This window comes from Capsicum annuum, chromosome 7, assembly GCF_002878395.1.
Source record: "Capsicum annuum cultivar UCD-10X-F1 chromosome 7, UCD10Xv1.1, whole genome shotgun sequence".
NCBI classification, from domain to species: domain Eukaryota; kingdom Viridiplantae; phylum Streptophyta; class Magnoliopsida; order Solanales; family Solanaceae; genus Capsicum; species Capsicum annuum.
The window spans coordinates 33240527-33262261 of record NC_061117.1 but is presented as its reverse complement, the minus strand read 5'-3'; the positions used below and the strand labels follow the sequence as shown (position 1 = coordinate 33262261).

At 30.4% G+C, this 21735-nt stretch overlaps 1 protein-coding gene across 1 annotated transcript; it reads right to left on the bottom strand.

Annotated features, from left to right (window-relative positions):
- Positions 1-12992: 12992 nt before the first annotated feature.
- On the bottom strand, positions 12993-17087 carry LOC107855207 (EIN3-binding F-box protein 1). Its single transcript, XM_016700200.2, has 2 exons — positions 16764-17087; positions 12993-15671 (listed from the first exon to the last, which is right to left on the bottom strand). Exons 1-2 carry the CDS (start codon positions 16786-16788, stop codon positions 13771-13773), a joined length of 1926 nt encoding a protein of 641 aa, XP_016555686.1. The 5' UTR covers positions 16789-17087; the 3' UTR covers positions 12993-13770.
- Positions 17088-21735: the final 4648 nt, after the last annotated feature.

Below are 21735 nucleotides of genomic sequence, written 5' to 3'. Positions count from 1 at the left end.
AATGCGTCAAAAAGATCTACAAAAAGCCTCCTTGCATGGAGATCATATTCAAATCTTCCCATGTTTGAGAAATACACTACTAACGGCCTTCGAATTATGAAAAAAATATAGAGAGAAGAATCAAGAAAACAAACGGAATTGTACCTACACATTTTTATCAATAAAATATTTTTGTTTCTTTATATTTTATTTGTGATTGAAGTTTATTTTTCATGAATTAAAATTTGTTGGAAACAGTCTCCTCCCACAATTCTTATCGAGTCTTGGGTCTATCGTATATGTCATTAATTGACCTAGTATACGCCACCGATACTTCTCTAGGCTCGAAGCACCTTCATAGAACCTCCCTGGAACTCTATCGTAAGTCTTTTCTAAATCAATGAACATCAAATGTAAATTCTTCTTCTCTTCACATACTACTCCACCAGCCTCCTTACTAAATACATGCGATATAGTTTTTTTGAAATGGATTATATTTGTCTCTATAATCTAAAAAAATTATATTTACCAATTGTCATATTGTCTCAATAAAATTGTCATTATCATCCAACTTTAGGCACGTACCTTATTGTCCTACATGAATATATTTTGCTCCCAATTAAAATCTACTCACAGTTTAATTCATCTAATCTGACCCAATAAATCCAATTCTCAATACTCAAACCCTCCGCACGTTCCCATCAGAGAAAAACATTAATCGATTGAGAGAGAACTACATTTCAGGTGTTCTTCTTGCTACATTTCAACAAATTTAAACTGTTGGAGGTGTTTTGGCTGCATGTCAGCACAAATGTAGTACTAAATTGGTCACTATGCAGGTGATTTTTTGTTGCATTTTAGCATCTGACAAAACTGTACCTTAGATTATTATCTGCACCATTTTCAACACGACTGCCGCAAAATTGGTCATTGTGCATGTGTTTTTTGGCTGCATTTAAGCAGCTAATGAAGCTATAAATTAGATCATTTTTAGCATTATTTTAGTACCTTTTTGAATTATTTTCACTACCCTTTCAACACAATTTCAGCACCAATTAAGCATCACCTCATCAGCACTACTTCAACACCATTTTTAGCCTCATTTCAAGCACCAAATTGGTCGATTTTTAATGTATTTTCATCACCATTTTCAACAACAGTAGACCAAATTACATAAAGCAATTTAAACAATCCACAATCTTAAAATCTTTGAACAGATTTAGCTCTCTCTTGATCGATGTTTTTCTCAAATAGGAAGGTGATGGGGCATTTGGATATTAGGAATTGGATCTATTGGGTTTGTAAATTACAGTTTGGTGGTCGGGTGTAATGGTTGAAGTACCAAAACAACTCAAAATATATGAAGGGACCATTTTGAATCTAACCTCATACATAAGGATATTTTTATTTTTTTTTACTCACATTTTAGATAGGACTTTTATCAAATTTTGTCAAATTTACTTTCATGAAAAATGAGGCAAAGTAAAATGATCTTTATCTAACAAAACAAATACTCCCATAGTTTATTTTTACTTGTCCATTTCATTAAAAATAGATGTCTAACAATAATTATTCAGTTTGAACAATCAATGGATAATATACCTATTTATGCTCATTTTACTCTTAGGGATCGTTTGGTAGAAGGTATAAGAATAATGATGAATAAGGTGTATTAGTAATGTCTGCATTATTAATGCAGACAATAGTAATGCTGGTATTAGTTATACTGATATTATTTCTTGCACAGTGTTTGATTTGATGTATTAAATATAATAAATATTTATATATTTTTTATAAAAAGATATTTGATTACTAAAAGACCTTTTTTAATACTCCCTTTCAAGCTTAGAAGTAACAATAGTTACTGCTGTAGAAACGAAAAATTCATGGAAGCATTATCCTCCTATTTGATGATATAATGATACACACAGAAAAGTCTTATGCTGGCATCGACGAGACAAAATTCAAACAAGAAAAAATGGAGATGAAACCAAACAAATAGAGATCTCTTTTGCAATTTTTATAAAGTTCAAACAAAACAAAATCAATTAACAAAGAAAACCTACAAGATGATTATATAAGAAAATGTTGAAGTTAAAAATGGAGATGAAACAAGAAGAAAGTAGCGGCAACTACAAATCGGAGCAGAAAAAACTGGGGAAAAACAAGAAAAAAGGAAAAATCATATTTGATTAAGAAGAGAAAAAAACTTTGAGGGGTAAATTTGTCTTTTAATAAGTTAATGCATGTGTTGAAGCCTTTGTATTATTAATACATAGAAAATGGATGGTATTAATAATACACACCTTAATACACAATAACGGTTATAACTAATGTAAGCATTAGTTATATATAGACTAAAAAATGTATCAAACAAGGTACTAATAGTACACATTAACAAATGCATGCATTATTTTTTTCAATACACTCTACCAAACGATCCCTTAGTATTAAATGTTATTCATAATGCAATGCATTTTTCATAACATTTAGTTTATTATATTCAAAGAATAAGATAGTAAAATTATCTTATTTATTGTTTCTTAAGTGGTGTGTCAAATCAATAATAAATAACTATTATTGAACAAAAAAAATAGTAATGACTTTTTAATAATAAATACAATCTCGGGTGACCATCCATGAAACATATTCCAAGTACCCAAAAATTAAACTTTTAAAAATTTGGCACAAAACCACACAACTCAAATTAGATTAACTTGCTAAGTTATATTGCATTAAAATTATTACGACTAACATTAGAACTAGAGAATAAAGAAAATGAGATGTTCCATAAATGTTGAAGAACAATTTCACTTCTGAGGTCATTTTGTACTTAAATCCAAAATTACCGCTAAGTGGATTTTGAAATCCTAACAGAAGAGTACACAAATGACACTCATTAACTTGATACTGAACTAATATATTATTTTACTGTAAGACACCGTAGCCTCTTATTATCGTTTTTAATTTACACCATTCATTAGATTTTTTTTATTTAATAAATTTCTTCATCGAACATAATAATACATTACAAACTAGATAAAGATCATTAGAATTGATAGCCGTACTTGTTTGAGCCATAACAAATTATCAAACAAACTAGAATTTTCTTTCTATTATCCTTACTCAAGATGGTATCATCCAGACAGCTTAACTTATGACTTTTGATTTAAAATGTTAGAAATAAGCCAAAAGTTATAACTTAAAATTTCTAACTTATAATTTATAAGTCAAAAATAAAAAATCAATCCAAACAGACACCAAAGTGTGCCTTATATAAGGGTTGGAGAAGGGATTTGATATAAAAGTGATACTCAAATAGGCCCTCCAATTACGTGTCCAATTGGGTTAAACCTCCACTCACTAAGCACATAAAATGTAAGGGAAAGGACATAAACAGTTACTCGACTAAAAAAAAAGGACACAATAGCCAAAAGATTTTAAGTTCCATTCTAACCATTTGGCTATTGACAGCTGAGTCCTTTTCTCTTTTCTTTTTTTTTTTGGCTGTTGTTGTGTTTTAAAAAAAAAAAAAATAATGGTTACATTTTTTTAGTGGAGATTGGTGCTTCATTCTTTTCAGAATATAAAATTTCGTAGTTTTTTCTTTTAACCATTAAATATAAATTGATAATATTATAGTTGCTATTTTTTCTTACTAATAAAATACAAAACAATGTAGTTTATATATATATATATATATATATATATATATATATATTATATATATATAACAATTATATAATTTATATATAACTTCTATACAATCTTTAACTGTTATTATTATTCAGATGATTAAAAATAACATTTGTTTATTACATACATTTTGTATCATTATGGTATAGATAGTTCCTATATCATAATGATATGGTTCCAATACAACATTCATATTGTTTATATTGAAAAACCTATGCATATATTGTTTCGATATCATATTAATGCAATCTCTATATCATATTGATACAATATTTACCATATTGATACAACCCTTACATCATATTAATACAACCCCTACACCATATTGGTACAGCCCCTATAGCACATTCATTGTTCTATACATATATCTTATATACATACAAATTCTATACAATAATCATATGCTTTTTATACAATTATATTTGATTTCATACACACACACGCGTGCACACGCGCGCGCGCACACACACACATATATATATAGTCTATAAAATATTTTATATATCTACATATTCTATATATACATACATATATATATGTGTGTGTGTGTGTGTATATGTGTGTATGTGTATATATATTTTATGTAATAACTGTACAATTTCTATACTTATCTTATATCAATGCGTATTCTACATAAAAATTATACAGTTTTTATATCATTTTTATACACAATCGCTTTCAAAAATAGCTAGTTGGTCGAATTAAAATAAGAGTGACCGCTCTATAGTATTACTTTGAAAAATGATTATTTAGTAAAAGTTTTTGCCCTAATGAATATGATGTGTCATTTTTTCCAAAACTAGTTTAGGTGTACGCGCCTTGCGCGTGTACTTCACTTTAATGAGTTCAAACATTACACTAAATAGGATATTTGTTTAAATAATAAAGATGAATATAATAATTAAATTTAATATCTTTTGAGTATGTAAAAATGGAGAATTTATTTATTAAACCTAACTTTTACCAAAAATATTTTTAAAAGTCGATCGACATTCAGCTACCATCTGTAAATTGTAACAAAATAATACAATGATACAGACATCAAAATAATACAATTAAATCTAATCTTTACACACAAAAATTTTCTCAAAGTCGTCCGCCACTCATCTACCACCCATAACAATAACAAAATAATACGATAAAAGTGATATCAAAATAATATAGTTAAACTTAAATTTTACACACAAAAAATTCTCAAAACCGATCGAGATTCATCTATGAACTGTAAACTACCACAAAATAACAAACTAATAGAGATATTACGATAATGCAATTAAACCTAACCTTTACCTAAAATTTTTTTTAAAGCCGACCCACATTTATCTAGCATGTGTAAATTAAAACTAAACAATAAGATAATAAAGAAATTAAAACAATACAATTAAATCTATCATTTACACAAAAAATGCTTCAAAGTCAATCAATATTCATCTACAACTTGTAACCTATAAAAAAATAATATAATAGTGATCACAAAGCTTCGATTTTGATCCAACTAATTCTTGTCTGAGCGAAAATTTTGACCGTAAAGAATGATTTTGAATGAAAACAAACAAGATACATATATACACATATGTTGAATTCTATTATGCTGACAAAAACAGTGAAGAAGTTGAGGGTTGGAAAATCAAACATCCACCAATCTAGACATGCAGTCGAATCAAGTTAGATGAGCATCAATTATATTCTCCTAATAGGCGAACCGGTTTGTTCTCTAGTTTAACGTACATCTCAATATTTATAGAAGTATTTTCTTAATAGAGTCCTATTTTAGGAGTATTTTTCTTATTGAACAGTAGAAAAAAAATATTAATTAATTCTCCTACCATATATTTTAGGAGTCATATATTTTAGGAAGTCTAGTTAATATAATAAAAAAATAATTAAATAAAATAAATTAAAAAAATAGTGAAAAAACAATTTTATCTAAAAAAAAAAGACTCTTTTAATAAAGGGCACAAAGTTCAAATCACCTTTCTAAGAGTTTTCACACTTTTAATATATTATAAATTATAGATTATAGATATAGATTATAGATTATAAATTATAAATATAGATTATAGGTCTATGGACTAATACCAATTACTACACTATAATCGAACTCACGTTTATGAGTTACCATTTAATCCAAACTAGTACTAATTAAAATACGGCAGCTCGATGCAAAACTAATTAAAAATAGGATAATTACATAAGTTAGCAAACATCGATTCCTAAATTCTATTTAATCTAAATTTCAATTAATTACAATTATAACCTCTTTAGCCTATTAATTGTCCCTAATTACAATTCACTCTTTTTCTCTATTTTCTATTACTCTCTTTTTTTTTTCCTTTTTAAGTTTTTTTTCTATATTTTTTGTTTTCTCTTTCTTTTTTCCTTTTTCACTTTTTTCTTTTTCGTTTTGTTTTTTTCATTTTTTCTTTTTTCCTTTTTATTTTCTCCTTTTTTATTTTTTTCTCTATTTTCTATTACTCTTTTTTTTTTCCTTCTTTTTCACTCATTTTTTCTCTTTTTTTTCCTTTTCATTTCTCTCTTTCTTTTCATGTGTGCGAACTAGCAAATACAAATACAAGAGCGGACTATAAAATACAAATACAAATGCGAACTATAACATATAAATACAAGTACGAACTATAAAATAAAAATACAAATGCGAACTATAACATATAGATACAAGTGTGAACAATCACTTGTATTTTTTAATTATTGAAAATGAACAATTGATTTTCTTTCTACGAATACTTGTTTGCATTTATTGATACGAGTTGTATTTATTGATACAAATAAATACAATTCAAATTTTTATACAAATATAATATATACAAATACATATTGTATTTATAAAATCATTTGTTTCATTTGTTTGTAATTGTATTTGTATCAAGTGATATTTATTTATTTACAAATACGAATGATAATTTTGACATACAAATACAAAATGGTACATTTGTATCAAAGGATACATTACATATTTATATATTTAAGAATCAAGAAAATACAATTAATGCATTTACTTGTTTGTATACAAATACAAATACAAATTATAAATTGTACATAATTACGGCTAAATACAATATGCAATCAAATTACAAATACAAAATAATTTTTTAAAAATAAAAAAGTATCAACAAAAATAGACTACAAATACAAATATAATCTAAATATACAAACACAATAAAATCACAATACAAATATAATCCGATATAATATACAGTCAATTATAAAATACAAATATAAAACAGTTCTTTAAAATACAATTGCAAATTATATAAAATATAAATAATGGTGCGAACTAACAAATACAAATACAAATACAGGTGTGAACCATAAAATACAAATATCAATGCGAACTACAAAATACAAATATAAGCGTGAACTTTAAAATACAAATACGAATACAGTTGTATCAATGAATACAAAAATATAAATGACGATGTGCTACAAATACGATAAATAATTGTGGTATTTACTTTATTATCCGTGACTTGTGCTCGAATAGTCATATTTTTTCAAAAATACAAAAAATATAAAATATAACAAAAAAAATGATAAAGAAAATAAGTACCAAAAAGAAAACCAAAAAAAAAAACAGTAGTTAGAGATAGAAGAGAGAGAAAAATAAAAAAAATGAAAAAGAAAAAAATGGTAGTGTTTTTTACGAGACTAAATATGCATTGTATTTATGTTTTTTTTTAATACAGATCACTGAGTAAAAGTGAATACAATGACTATGAATCGAATACAACGACTAAATACTGTATTTATATTTTATATGAATACAGACTATTGATAAAACTGAATACAACGAGCGTAAATTGAATACAACGGCTATAAATGGTAATTATGTAAAATATGACTATAGAAGGTGAGCTTTTCAGCAAAGTGTAACTATTTTTGAAAGATCCCTTAAAAATATAAGTTAAATATTTTAAATAACGTAAGACCATTTTCCCAACGTGTTCTCTCGACAAAATTCAAGCTACAAATTAAGGCATTTGAAAATTTGTCCGAAAAAAACATCCATGTGTACTATATTTTTAAAATTCTTACTTCCAAAAAAGGTGAAGCAAGATGCAAAGTATACAAAGAAAAATAGTTGGAACAAATCTCTAAAATATTGGTTCATAGTGGACCTACAAATCTAGTCCATTGAATTTTGCATTATTATACAAATAATGTCAAAGGTGATGTGCAAGAAAAAAAAAAGTACTGTTAACCAATGTAATGAACTTTAAAAGGAATGAAAATTAATAAAATTTGATTATAATGAGGAAAGGTTCAATTACAATATTACAACAGTAGAAGGGGATGAGAGGATTAAAGGGAATTGGGATAAGAAGCATAGTCTTTATCTAAGCAATTATCACAATTTGCATGATTCCATTTTACTGTCACAAGTCACTAGTTATCAACCCGAATCTCAAATATAGTCACTTAATCCGATGTTGGACTGCTTTGCCAATACTAATCCCGGCTCATTCATAACAAATAACTTGTTACCATAAATAATGCACTTTAAATTTGGGCACACACATCTTCAACTTGAAAAATGTTTTTTATATGGCTGCTTGATTCATCTGAAAATTGTGGACTTGATTTTTAGCAGTTGCTTGTTGGCATTCTTGAATCAAGCTTTTAACATTGAGACGTAGTCGATTGATTGATGTTTAACAAACGAGAAATAGTGCGATTATTCGAGTAATGAAGATGTCTAACATTTGAAGAATGAAAAATTTAAGAGATTGACAAATTGTACTGAATTTCAATGTTCCTTTCCTGAATTAGAAAGAAAGATACTACCAGTATCGTGCCTTCTCTGAATTTAACTGTTGAGCACTACTCTTCCTCGAGTAGGTCATGCCAATTTCCCCAAACCAATGGCTACGGGGTGGGATATGTTGCTCAAGAGATTAGAGCACGTGGCTACGAACCAAGATGCCAGTGGTTCGAAGAACTTTTAACCATTTTATATTAGGACATAAGCACTTCCTACATCAAGTAGGATCAATCATCAGACTTTGAGAGAGAAATATAGGAGTTAACTTCTCTATTGGCGGTGGAATGAGTGTATGTCTTTTTCTCTGTTGGGACTTTGAATTAAAAGGGACAAACAAGTTTTTCAATTAAGTGAGGGTCCTTTAAATTTTAAAAATTCGGTAAAAGGGACAAAAAAAAAAAAAAATTTAATTTTTTTAAAACATTTTCGCTTCAGCAACTTTGCACAGTTGTTGAACAACTTTGCAAAGTTGTTCAACAACTATCAAAGTTGTTCTAGTGTATGTCTTTTTCGGATGAATCTCAAAAGACCCAAATTAGGGTGACTTTCAAATTTTAGCCCCAAATAAAAAAGTTTTCTTAAAATAACCTTTACCTATTAAATAGTATTTTTTTGGACAAAAGTACCCCTGATCAATGGAGTAAATTATATAAATGATCCTCATAATGGATAACAACTCCATATTTATATCTTTCAACTTTTATTTTTTTCTCTTTTTAATTTTACTTTGATTTTTATTTTTTCTTTATCTCTTTTTATTTTTAATTTCTCAAACCCTTACTTTTTTCCTCTCTACTTCTTTTTTTTGTCTATTTTATTTTATATTATTTTTCTTTTTTATTTTTTCTTTCCTCTTTTTTTTTTGTTTCTTTTTAGTTTTTCTCAATCCTAACTTTTTTCCTTTACACCTTTCAACCTCTACTTTTATTAAAAAAAAAAAACTCTTTTTTTTTCTTTGATTTTTATTTTTTCTCGACCTTTATTTTTATTTAATCTTTCTTTTTTTTTTTTATCAACCTTTATTTTTTTTTTTTTCTCTCTCAACTTCTACATTTTCTTTAATTTTTATTTTTTTGTTATTTTTCTTTATTTTCTTCTTTTTTCGCAATTTTTATTATTTTTGTTCTTTTCTTCGATTTCTTCCATTTAAGTTACATCTTCTGAGTAAGAGTTGGCAGTATTACATTATAAAGGTAAGATTTACAACTTTCGAATAATAAGCTACGTTTCATGGGCAAGAGTTGACACTACTACATTGTACAGGCAAGACTTATGATTTTCAAACAACAAGTTATGTTTCATGGAAAAGAGTTGACACTACCACATTGTATTTTGATTTACGAGATGTTCTACAACTATTGCCTTAGAGGCAAGACTTAGCTTAAGGACTTTCAAGCAACAAATTATGCCCCACGGACAAGAGTTGACTCTACCACGTTATGTTTTCATTTATAAGATGTTCTACAGACTTAGTTCAAGTACTTTCAAACTACAAATTAGGTCCCACGAGCAAGAGTTGACTCTACCACATTATATTTTCATTTATGAGATATTCTACAATTATTGTCTTAGAGGCAAGACTTGACTCAAAGACTTTCAAACAACAAATTATGTCTCACGGGCAAGAGTTGACTCTACCACGTTATGTTTTCATTTATGAGATATTCTACAACTATTGCCTTAGACGCAAGACTTAGCTCAAGGACTTTTAGACTATAAATTATGCCCCACGGGCAAGAGTTGACTTACTACATTATGTTTTCATTTACCTTAGAGGCAATACAAATTATGTCCCACGGGCAAGAGTTGACACTACCACATTATGTCTTTATTTATGGGATGGTCTACAACTTTTGCCTTAGAGACAAAACTTAGTTCAAGGACTTTCAAATAATAAATTATGCCCCACGGGTAAGAGTTAACTCTACCATGTTATATTTTCATTTATGAGATGTTTTACAACTATTGCCTTAGAGGCAAGACTTAGCTTAAGGACTTTCAAACTACAAATTATGTCCCATGGGCAAGAGTTAACTCTACCACGTTATATTTTCATTTATGAGATATTCTACCACTATTGTCTTAGAGGCAAGACTTGGCTCAAGGATTTTCAAACTACAAATTATGCCCCACGGGCAAGAGTTGACTCTACCACGTTATATTTTCATTTATGAGATGTTCTACAACTATTGCCTTAGAGGCAAGACTTAGCTCAAGGACTTTCAAACTACAAATTATGTCCCATGGGCAAGAGTTGACACTACAACGTTATGTCTTTATTTATGGGATGTTCTACAACTCTTACCTTAGAGGCAAGACTTAGTTCAAGGACTTTCAAATAATAAATTATGCCCCACGGGCAGGAGTTGACACTACCACGTTATGTCTTCATTTGTGTGATGTTCTCAACTCTTACTTAGAGGCAAGACTTTGCTCATGAACTTTCAAATAATAAATTATGTCCCACGGGCAAGAATTGACACTACCACATTATATTTATTTATGAGATATTCTACAACTCTCGCCTTAGAGACACGACTTATCTCTAGAATTTTTAAAGAATTTTGTAACAACAATTCATGCCCTTAAATTTTCTTTGATATCAAAAAAAGAAAATCTCTTTGTGGATTATCCAATTTTTTATTTATTAACAAAATATAATAAAAGTTGAGAAAACAGAAAAAACGATCAAACAAAATAGAGAAATAAAAAAAAGATTGAGAAAAAAAAAAGGAAAGAAAAAATATAAAGATCAAGAAAAAAAGCAAAAAATTAAAAATATTGAGAAAAATAACAATGAGAGGAAAAATAAAAATAAAGTTTGAAAAAAATGAGGGAAAAAAGAGAACTAAAAAAAGAAAAAAGCGATCAAGCAAAATAGAGAAATAAAAAAAAAGAGTGAGAAAAAAAAGGCAAGAGAAAAAATAAAGATTAAGGAAAAAGAGAAGAAGTTATAAAATTGAGAAAATAAAAATGAGCGGAAAAATAAAAATAAAGTTTGAGAAAAATGAGGGGAAAATGAGAGAACTGATAAATCAAAAAATAAAATAAAAATAAAGGTTAAAGACAAATGAATTAAAAAAGAAATAGATAATGCTTGAGAAAAAGAAAAAAATAAAGTTTGAGACAAATGAATTAAAAAAGAAATAGATAATGTTTGAGAAAAAAAAAATAAAGTTTGAGACAAATGAATTAAAACATGAAAATAAAATTAAAGGAAAAAAATAAAAAGTAAAAATAATAAAATTAAAGAAAAAATAATAAAAAATAGAATAATAAATTAAAGGAAAAAATTAAAAGTGAAAATAATGAAAAATAAAATTTGAAAGACAAATTAGTATGGAAAGTTTTAAAAATACGCTTGAGGTGTAGAGGAGTAAAATGATACTTGTACTATACTTAAAAAGTAAGAAAAATTATTCTTTAAAGACATTTCAAGGGTCAAATATCTAAAGTCACCCATATTTGGGTTTATGACATGCAATTTCTTGGTCTTTTTCTCTGTCTCTGCTGTATATGCTGTATATGGTGTATATGTTATTGTTAAGTGCACATTATTGTATTTCACATGTATTATTGTACATATAGTGGCATACACATGACATACAAATACGTATATTGCTTTATAATGTGTGTTATCACCTATATGTCTTGTGAATGTCACGTGTATCAATATTATATATACACGAGATACATGTTATGTACATATACTTGGTGAGAAGTAGTGAAATACATGAGAGGTAACTGAAAAAGAAGAAAACCGGAAAAAAAAGAAAAAAAATCTCTGAATTTTTCGCTGAAGCTCGGCTAAATTCCGGCAAAGATCAGTAATTTTCTGATGGAGCAACTGTAGCCAACGGCGAAATAAAAGAGGAAGTGACATGGGGACAACGACTAATAAGATTTGTGTGAAAGAGGATAAGAAGATCACCAAAATTTCTAATTTTGTGAAATTTATTGAAAGTTGCATATGTGTTTTTAAAGGTTGTTGCTATATTTTGGAAGTAGAATAGTATTGTTAGTTGTGTTGAAAGTTCCCTCAACACCTATCAAGTAGAACGAACATTTGCACCCGACATTATTTCAACGACAAAGTACTTGCAAAAATTTGTCCAATGAAGACATCTAATATGTATACCATAATTTTATACTTTTTTCCAAATAAAAAGGTGAGGCAAGATACAAAGTACACAATATTGGTTCATGGTGGACCTACAAATCCTATCTATTGAATCTTGCACACTCAGATGTCAAAGGTGATATGCAAGAAAAAAGTACTACTGACACAAATCTTTACTTTGAATAATCTCCAGCACAGCTAGAGTTATCTCAACAATAATAACAATTTTAATCTTACAAGTCGGGAGGGTAAAATAAAATACATGGACCTTACCTCTACCTTTGTAGAGTAAACAAGTAGTTTACCACAAGACTTGCGAGTTTCGACTCAAAAGAAATGTAATGTTCATGTAGAACACGAGCACAAGAAAGATCAATCAACAAACTTTGAGAACTATAAGAGAAACATTAAGCAGAATTTAGACAAACTAACACAGTTTTATTAGATAATAAAGTAGCTGCCAAGTACAAATCTGAAAGACAAAGAACCTTGTACAAAGTAGGACTTTTGACAATCCTATCAAAAACTAGAACTTGGGACACCAGAAAAACAACCTAAGTACCTAGGTTTTTTCCCTGGCAACCAAGATGGACTAGTTGCCATGACCAAGCCCCTGATTACCAGACACCATGCTACAGAAAATGTTCAGCTCAACTACAGAATAAGACACAAAGTAAAACGCTTATTACAACAACAATAACAACTTCTTCTTCTTAACACGACAACTACATACTAAAACTATGATCGTCTGATTCTGTAGTGTAGTAGTACTACCAAGGCAAATGCATGATATCCATACATGTTTAAGAGAAGCATTATTGGGTCACTAACCCCACCCCAATGTTCGCGAAAGACAGAAACAGGAGCAACACTAGTGAAAACTTGAACTCCAAGACTTATTTAACTGTATTCTCAGGATACCCTGGCTATGTAAGAGGCAGCCTCCATGAGAGACCGGAGACCGACTGATTTGGAACAGGCCTTAAGTAGATAAAACCATGCAAAAAATGATGGAAAAAGTTCCGTCATAGCTTCCTGGAAAACAACCAAGCCACTGGAGCATCACAAGGCCATTAGTGGGCCAAAAACCACAATCATGTTCGCTTCTATCCTGCCGAGCTTTATGAACCGAATAGCTACTACTCTTCGTCCAACTCCCTTTGGATGATGCATAGCCTTGTGCCCCTGTTGGCTTTTAGGAGAGGATATCACATCTCCACAAGTCCTCAACAAGAAGCCCAACTTTGCTGCTACTTATGGCGCAGTGCTGGAGATTCAAACCAACTAAGCTCTCACCCAACGTATTAAAAAACGGAATGCTCTTGTTCGTTACCATGGAGCAACCTGATAGTGAAAGAACCTGCAGCTTTACTTGCACTCCACGGGATAAAGCAGCTACACCAGAATCAGTTATTGAACACTTAGAAACATCAAGATCACCAACTAATGGACAATTACCAGCAATTGCCACCAAACTTGCATCTGTAATCTTCATGCATCCATCAAGATTTAAATATTCCAAGGTCTCACCGTGTAGCCTAGCTAAGGACAACACCACTTCATCGGTCAAGTTCAGACAGTTGGTAAGATTAACCATGACGAGTCCTGCCTTGGAGCTCTCCAAAAGTGGGAGAAGACCAGCATCTGTTATTCCAGTAAGCCCACTGAGATTCAATTGACGAAGCTGGGGACACAGCTTCCCCACCATAGCTAAGCTAGTGCTACTGAATCCTGGACAGCTTCGGATGGACAACGATCGAAGAGATTCACAGGGAAAAAGTGAGGAAGCTTGTGGAGGTAAATCCTTGACTCCCATACACTTCAGCAGGGAAAGAGACTTCAATTTTCGGCAGATTGAAACTGCATTTAGGATGCCCATTTGGGTGATCCAGTTGCACTCTTCCAAATAAAGACTCTCAAGAGATCCAGCAGCTCTAGCAAAAGCAACAAGTCCACCATCAGAAACAAAACAACACTTGCGAAGGTTCATGTGTTTAAGATTTGTACAGCCCTTTCCCACTGCTTCAAGACTCAAATCAGTGACTCCCATGCACAATGTGATTGTCAAAGAAGCCAGAGATTGCAGACCCTGAGTATTACCCATAACCCAAAAGCCCTTCTGAGTTACGTTACGAAGTGAACTCAGATTAAGATCAGTAATCGCCTTGCCATAGTGACCAATAACAGCAAGGGAGAAATCCGTAATGTTTAGACCATGAAGTTTCACTTTCTTCAACATTGTAGTACCTGACAACAGAAGGCTAATAACTGCCTGATCCCCTACAAGAGGGCAGTCTTTAATAGTAAGAGACTGTAATTTGGTACAGCATCTTCCAATAGCTTGCAGACCTTCATTTCCAATATTTCGACAAGATTCAATCATCAAAGAAGTCAAACTTGGACAATTCTCTGCTATTGCAACCAGGCCTTTGTTGGAAATTGAGGGACAGTGACATAGATCCAGCTTTTCTAATGAATGACACCCCCTTGCAATCTCTACAAGACCTTCATCTCCAACATTAGGAACATTCCACAATGAAAGAACCCTAAGAGAAGGACAACCATGGGCAATTGCTGATAGACCAACATTAGTAACACCACGAACGGAGTTGCTCCCCCGAACTGAGAGCTTTCCAAGACCCCCACGGCTGGAAGTTCCAATTGCAATAGCAGAAAGTCTAATATCTGTAGCTTTCTTCCCTTCTACATGCCTAGTAAGGTATCCATTACACCCAACTTCAAGATCTTCATCAGCTGAGACCATGTTCGTATCTTTTGAAGCCCCATCAGCAGCTGAAAGATTGGTATGGCAAATGTCAGAGCTCCTCACATGACTCAAGAGCATAAGCCAATGCTTACAAACACAAGCTGCTGCACTCCTTTCACAGCCTCCTTGCAATCTCCTGAAGATCTCAAATAGGCATTCATCGGGAAGTTTTTCGATAGGTGAATTCTTTGTCCTCTCTTCAACGACAAACGGGGAACTAATGCGTGCCCTCTTAGTAACAGGAAAGTAAATATCGGCATGACCAAGAGACAACATAAGACCCAAATCAGCTGAACAAAGTGATCCTCCAGAATAGAACTCATTATCACCTGAAAAGATCAAACAGCAAGATCAGCTATCTTTTCCGAAAATTCCCTAATAGAAGCATTCACAAGATAATGAATTCATGCCCATTTCTTCCAAAATCTTATCTTTAACATCATTCAGGTATAGCCAAATTTTATCAGAAAATTCATTACATAAAAAGCTGAGAACTAAGATCTACCCTATTAAGAACCAATTATCAGATTAAATATTGAACATCATACAAATTCTTAGCAACAAAGACCAGAACAATTATTCTTTATCAGAAAGTGCCAATCATTAACATCAATCTGAACAATACACAGAAACTAACAAAACAAAAAGTCTACATAGGAGCAAGATTAACATCTTCAAAGCCATAGCAACAATTTTTCAGTTTTTTTACTGCGTTTTTCTTTTTTCATTTTCACTACCAAATAACTAGTTACTCCAACACCTTCATATTCATATCAACAATCAAGCCTATATGTAAGAAAAGTAAGTCATAGATTTTAAACATTTATCTTCAAATACATCTTCGGCCATGAAATTTGACAAAAAAAATCTCATCTTTAAATATTTTCAAGTTCCCAAAAACTAGCTAAGACCAATCTTTGAGTGTTTCGGAACTACCATTCACAAAACTCCAAATAGTCCAAGTAAACTGCATGTCCAAACAAACTTCAACTCCAAAAACTCAAATTTTCAAGTTTCAAATATCAAGTTCAAAATCTAATACATACATTTTACTCGGTAATTTCATGAGTAGAAGTCCCAAACCCCCCCCCCCCCCCCCCAAAAAAAAAAAAAAAAAAACTGGTTTGAGGAAGCCAGTTTCTTGAAAATTAAAAAACATTGAAAGATCAAATTTTCAAGATTTGATCAAATTTCATAACCAAATCAATATTTCAAGATAATTTTTTTTTTTCAAAATATACTCACATACACTATCTAAACATAATTCAAAAAAACAACAACAGACCCAAAGAAATCACATAAAAGTGGATTCTGAAACTGATAAACGTATGCAGAGCTGTAGACCTTACCCCTATCTAGTAGAGACAGGGAGGCTGTAATTCCAAAAAAAAAAAAAACATAACTCAAAAAATAAAACTCACCACTGTAATTAACAAGAGTAGACATGGTTGCTGCTGCACTTTACAAGAAAACCCACAAAGGAAATCCAAAAAAACCAAACTTTGCACCAAGAACAACAAACCCCAAATTTTATTTTCAACAGAGATTTGCATTACACATCAACAACGCCCAAGATTTCCACAAAAAACCTATCAGAGTGGGGAAAAAAAACCACCGAAGAAAGAAGAAAGTTGTCAAAGACGAGAAAAAAAGTAGTGGTATTGTACTTTTCCAACAGTTATGGTGCACTGAATATATATATATGTACACAAAAAAAATAATAGTACTAATAAATTTTATAAATTAATTAAAAGAATATCATTTTTAGTAATAAAAAGATATGTTTGGTGAGGTGTCAAGTCCACAGAAAAACATAAATGATTACCTCTTTCTACAATTTTTGCACCATTCATTGTATCATTCCTTGAAACCGGTTTTCATGCATTTTTTGCCACTTTCTGCTGCTTACATCAGACCGTTTCGACCGTATACTAGTTTCCGGTTCTTTTCATTGTTATGCTTTAGGGTATGTTTGGTTTGAAAGGAAAATATTTTCTGAAAAAAAGTTTTCCAGTTTTCTCCTGTTTGATTGGCTTATAGGTTTTGAAAAATATTTTCCAAATCAATTTATTGTTCTTAAAACTAAGGAAAATGACTTCAGTTCAAAAAGTAAAGAAAACATTTTCTAAAACTTTCATTCAACCTCACTTTTACATTGAAATATTCATATAACTTTCAAAATCACTCATCCCTACTCCGACCCTCAATCTCCCACCCCACCCCATCCTTGCCCCTACGCCCACCCACCCCACTCCCTACCACCCCTATTAAAATATATATTTTAACTTTTTTACCTCACCCCTATCCAAAACCCTACTTCCTTCCCCTTTCCAAAAACGAAAAAAATAATTTTTTTAAAAAAGAATTAAACATTTTTCTTACCTCCTCTACCTACCACCTTCTCGCCCCCTTCAAAAAAATTAAATTTTTTAATTTTTTTCTTTTAAAAATTATTTTTTTTTCTTACCTCACCGTCACTCCCCTACCCCGACTCCCACCCCCTACTACCTACATTCAAAAAACATATTTCAATTTTTTTTACCCGACTCATACTCCCTTACCCCTACCCCCCCCCCCTACTAGCCCCCCACCTCTCCTCACCCCCACCCCCGCAAAAAAAATTATTTTTTAAAAAATTAAAATTATTTTCTTACCCACCCTTACTACCTATTTTGACAACCCCGTCACTGCCATCGACAGTCGCTGTCGCGTGCAGTCATTGTCGTTACGCCAACAGTGATGACTCAGTGAAGTCGATATTTATGGTTATTTCATTCGTGTTGAATTAATTATATTTAAGAATGAAAATAGGTTTGAAAAAAGATTATTTTTCTAGAAAAATCACCAATTTTAAATGCTCACTACTTTAATCTTCAAAATTGAAATAAAAATACGAAATAACCAAACCGAATTTGTAAAAATCGAACCAAATCGAAATAATTTTGGTTTGGTTATGATTGTCATTTTCGTCAATCCGAAAACCAAAAAACTGTACCAATATTCAACAATCAAAAGGAACAAATCGAATGCACCCCTAAATATAAGTAAGAAACAACTTATTTTTTTTAGAAAATATTTCTCCTCCTTCATATCGAACACACCCCAAAAAATATTTTTTGAGATCAAAAAATATTTTTTTCTAAAATGTATTTTTACGCTTTAACTAAAGATTAAAATGTATTTTTTAAAAAATATTTTTTCATTCACCAACAACCAAACATTACAAACTATTTTCCGAAAAATATTTTCCATCCCCCAACCAAATACAGGAAAACAAGTAAGAAATCTACTTGTTTTCCAAGAAAACATTTTCTAGGAAAACATTTTCCATGGAAAATATTTTTCTTCATACCAAACAAACCCTTAGTCTTCTTATTTTGACGTATTGGGTCTGAAAAGGTTAAAGTATATGCAGACGTTATTTCTATTTTATAAAGATAGAAAAATTGATTTTGAAAGACTTTCGATTTAAGTAAAGTAAATCAAGTAGTAAGTACAAGGAAAAACAACAACGAAGAAAACAAAATTTGATAAGGTTAAAATGTATGCAAAACGAAATTTTGTGAATATAAAGAAATTAGGAAAATAACCTTCTGGCCTCCTGTGTTATGTTCGTTTTGTAAGTTGGACACTTCTACTTATATGTGACCCCTGAATTCACTAAAAAACAACATTTTAAACACTTTTTTGGAGAGTGTAACACACTCTCCCACGTCAGCTGTCACATCAACTATCATGTCATCTGCCACGTCATTTTCAAGCATTTCATTAAATTCCAAGACATTTTTAAAATGTTACATAACAAATTAAATATTAAAATTAAGTTAATTAAATAAAGAAAATTATAAATTGTAGAAAAATTTGAATAATCATGTTTTTATTTTTGCTCACAAATTAAACATCAAATTCATTCTAAATAATTAAAATTCTTCTCCAACTAATTTAAATTTTTAACTATAAATTCATTTATACAAACATAATGAATTTTCAATTTTTAAATTTGAATATCTTTAACAAATTCACAAAAACTTTAAGTTTTTTTCAAATTTATTCATGAAATTCACTAATTTTTCAATATCTACTATTACTCACTTTCGATTCAAATTTAAATTTTAGTCCCAAAAAATATGAAAAAATTTCAAATTTAAATTTTAATTCAAAAAAAAAATGAAAAAATTTGAATTGAGAGAAAAAAATTTAAAAATAAAATATGAAAAGATTTGAATTGCGAGGAAAAATTTAAAAATGAATTTTCAGTTTTGATATTTTTTTATCATAATTACATTAAAACAATTTTAAGAAAAAACTTTTTTTAAAATAAAATAAAAGTCACCCGCCTCCCTCCCTCTCCCCCTCTCCCTCCACTGGCACTGTTACAATCCCCATTTTCTTTCACCTGATGGTATCTGTTCTTTTTCCATCACCATTACAAAAAATTTAGTTCCCATTGCTTTCCTATTTTTATCATAATCTTGAATGTTCAATTTTCATCTTAATGATTTCAACATTTTACTTTAAAAAAAAAAAAATTGTTGATAGCTGTCATGGCTGTTGGAGGTGGCTGCTGTGAAGAAAGAGCGTTAGGGAGGGTTGTACGTGGGGTAAGGGTGGATGAAATTTAACAAAAAATTGACCAAAGCTGCTGCTAATGGACTTGGAGGAGAAAAAAACTTTTGTAATGGGTTTTTGTAACGTTATGCTCTTGATGGGGTTTTGTAATGCTGCAGTGAGGTGGGGGGGGGGGGGGGGAATGCTGGTGTTGATGGTTTGTGTTGCTTGGGGGAGGGTGGAAGACGGGGTGGGGATGAGGAGAGGGGGGTGGAGGACAGGAAGAGGGCGGGGGAACGGGGTGGTGGACGGGGAAACTGGGAGGGTGCTGGATGGGATGGGAAACGGTGATGGAGTGGTGGATGGGGTGGGGTACGGTGGCGGGCTAGTGGATAGGGTGGGGGACGGTGGGGTTGGGGGTAGGGGTGCTGGACGGGGTTGAGGAGGGAGAGGACCTTTTTTATTTATTTTTTAAATATTTTTTTAATTTTTAAATTTTTTTAAAAATTTTAAAAACTGAAAAAATATTGAATTTTTTAAAAATTTATTTTTAATTTTTTTTAAAAAATATATTTTTAAATTTAAAAAGCTGAAAAAACGTGCTTCGCTCGCTCATACACGCGTGTCTACACACATCTGATCCTAGTCAACAATTTTAATGCCACATAGATCAGGTCAACAGTCAAAGGGTTTAAAATATTGCTTTTTAGTACATTCAGGGGTTCAGATGACAAACATGTAAGTAGAAGTGTCCAACTTACAAAACAGACATAATACAGGAGTCCATAAAATCATTTTGCCAAGAAATTATTTGCCGGAAGAGTTTCAACTCAAGTGACGTAAATCAAGTAGTAAAAAAAATAATTAAATAAACTAGATTTTCATATTTTGAAGATGGAGATAATAAACGGAACACAAGAAATGACATATTAGTCATTAAAGATGTACCTAAATTTAATTCGGAGAAATAAAATTTATTACTTTACTATATTTTAGTTGTTTTGGATAGAGATATTACCTCCATGAATTTCACAACTTAGACTATGATTACAGTTATTGTTATCGCTTTTTTATTGATTGTTGACCATTTTAGTATGCAGAAAAATTAATTATACAGTAAAAATTATACAAACGTAATTTTCAGAATAATTTTGTATTATTTTATGAAAAATTAATTTTGGAAGAAGTTTTATTATTTTATTGGATTTTGAAAATAATTACTCTTCGTGCATAATTTTTTCTCCTTATTATTTCGTAATAAATTTAGTATTTACTTGGAACATAAAGGGCCCGTTTGGCCATGAATATTTTTTCCCTTTTTTCGGAAAATTTTTTCGGAGTTGGAAATTATAGTGTTTGGCTATGAAACATTAAAAAATAATTCCGGAATAAAATTCCGAAAATGGAAAATAACTTTTTGTTGTTTTCCCCTTTTTCCACTTCCAATTTCAACTTTCATTATTATTACATATAACTCCAATCTTTAAATTTTTACACAAACCCCTCTTATTAACTAAATTCTGTAATTTTTTTAAAAAGACCAAATTCAATAAAATAATTAATTCAAGTGAAAATAATTAAGAATTTTCATCAACAAATTTAAGAATATATAAAATATATTTATATCTATCAATCATATTTATCAAAATATATTTTTCTCTATTTAATTGATTATGGTTAGATATACTTATTTAGCTCGTGCTTGTGATATTTTTATTCAAATTTTAGAATAATAACAATCATAATAATTAGTTTGTTGTTAATTATTTTATCAATTGAAGACATATAAATTATTTTCTCAACCAAATGTTGAGAAAATAATTTATATGTCTTCAATTGATAAAA

What these genes read in the sequence shown, in the direction of transcription:
- LOC107855207 (XM_016700200.2), bottom strand. Translation starts at nt 16,788, where the DNA reads ATGTCTACTCTTGTTAATTACAGTG. An exon ending in TACTCTTGTTAATTACAGTG is followed by an intron (nt 15,672 to 16,763) that starts GTGAGTTTTATT and finishes TGATCTTTTCAG; the next exon opens with GTGATAATGAGTTCTATTCT.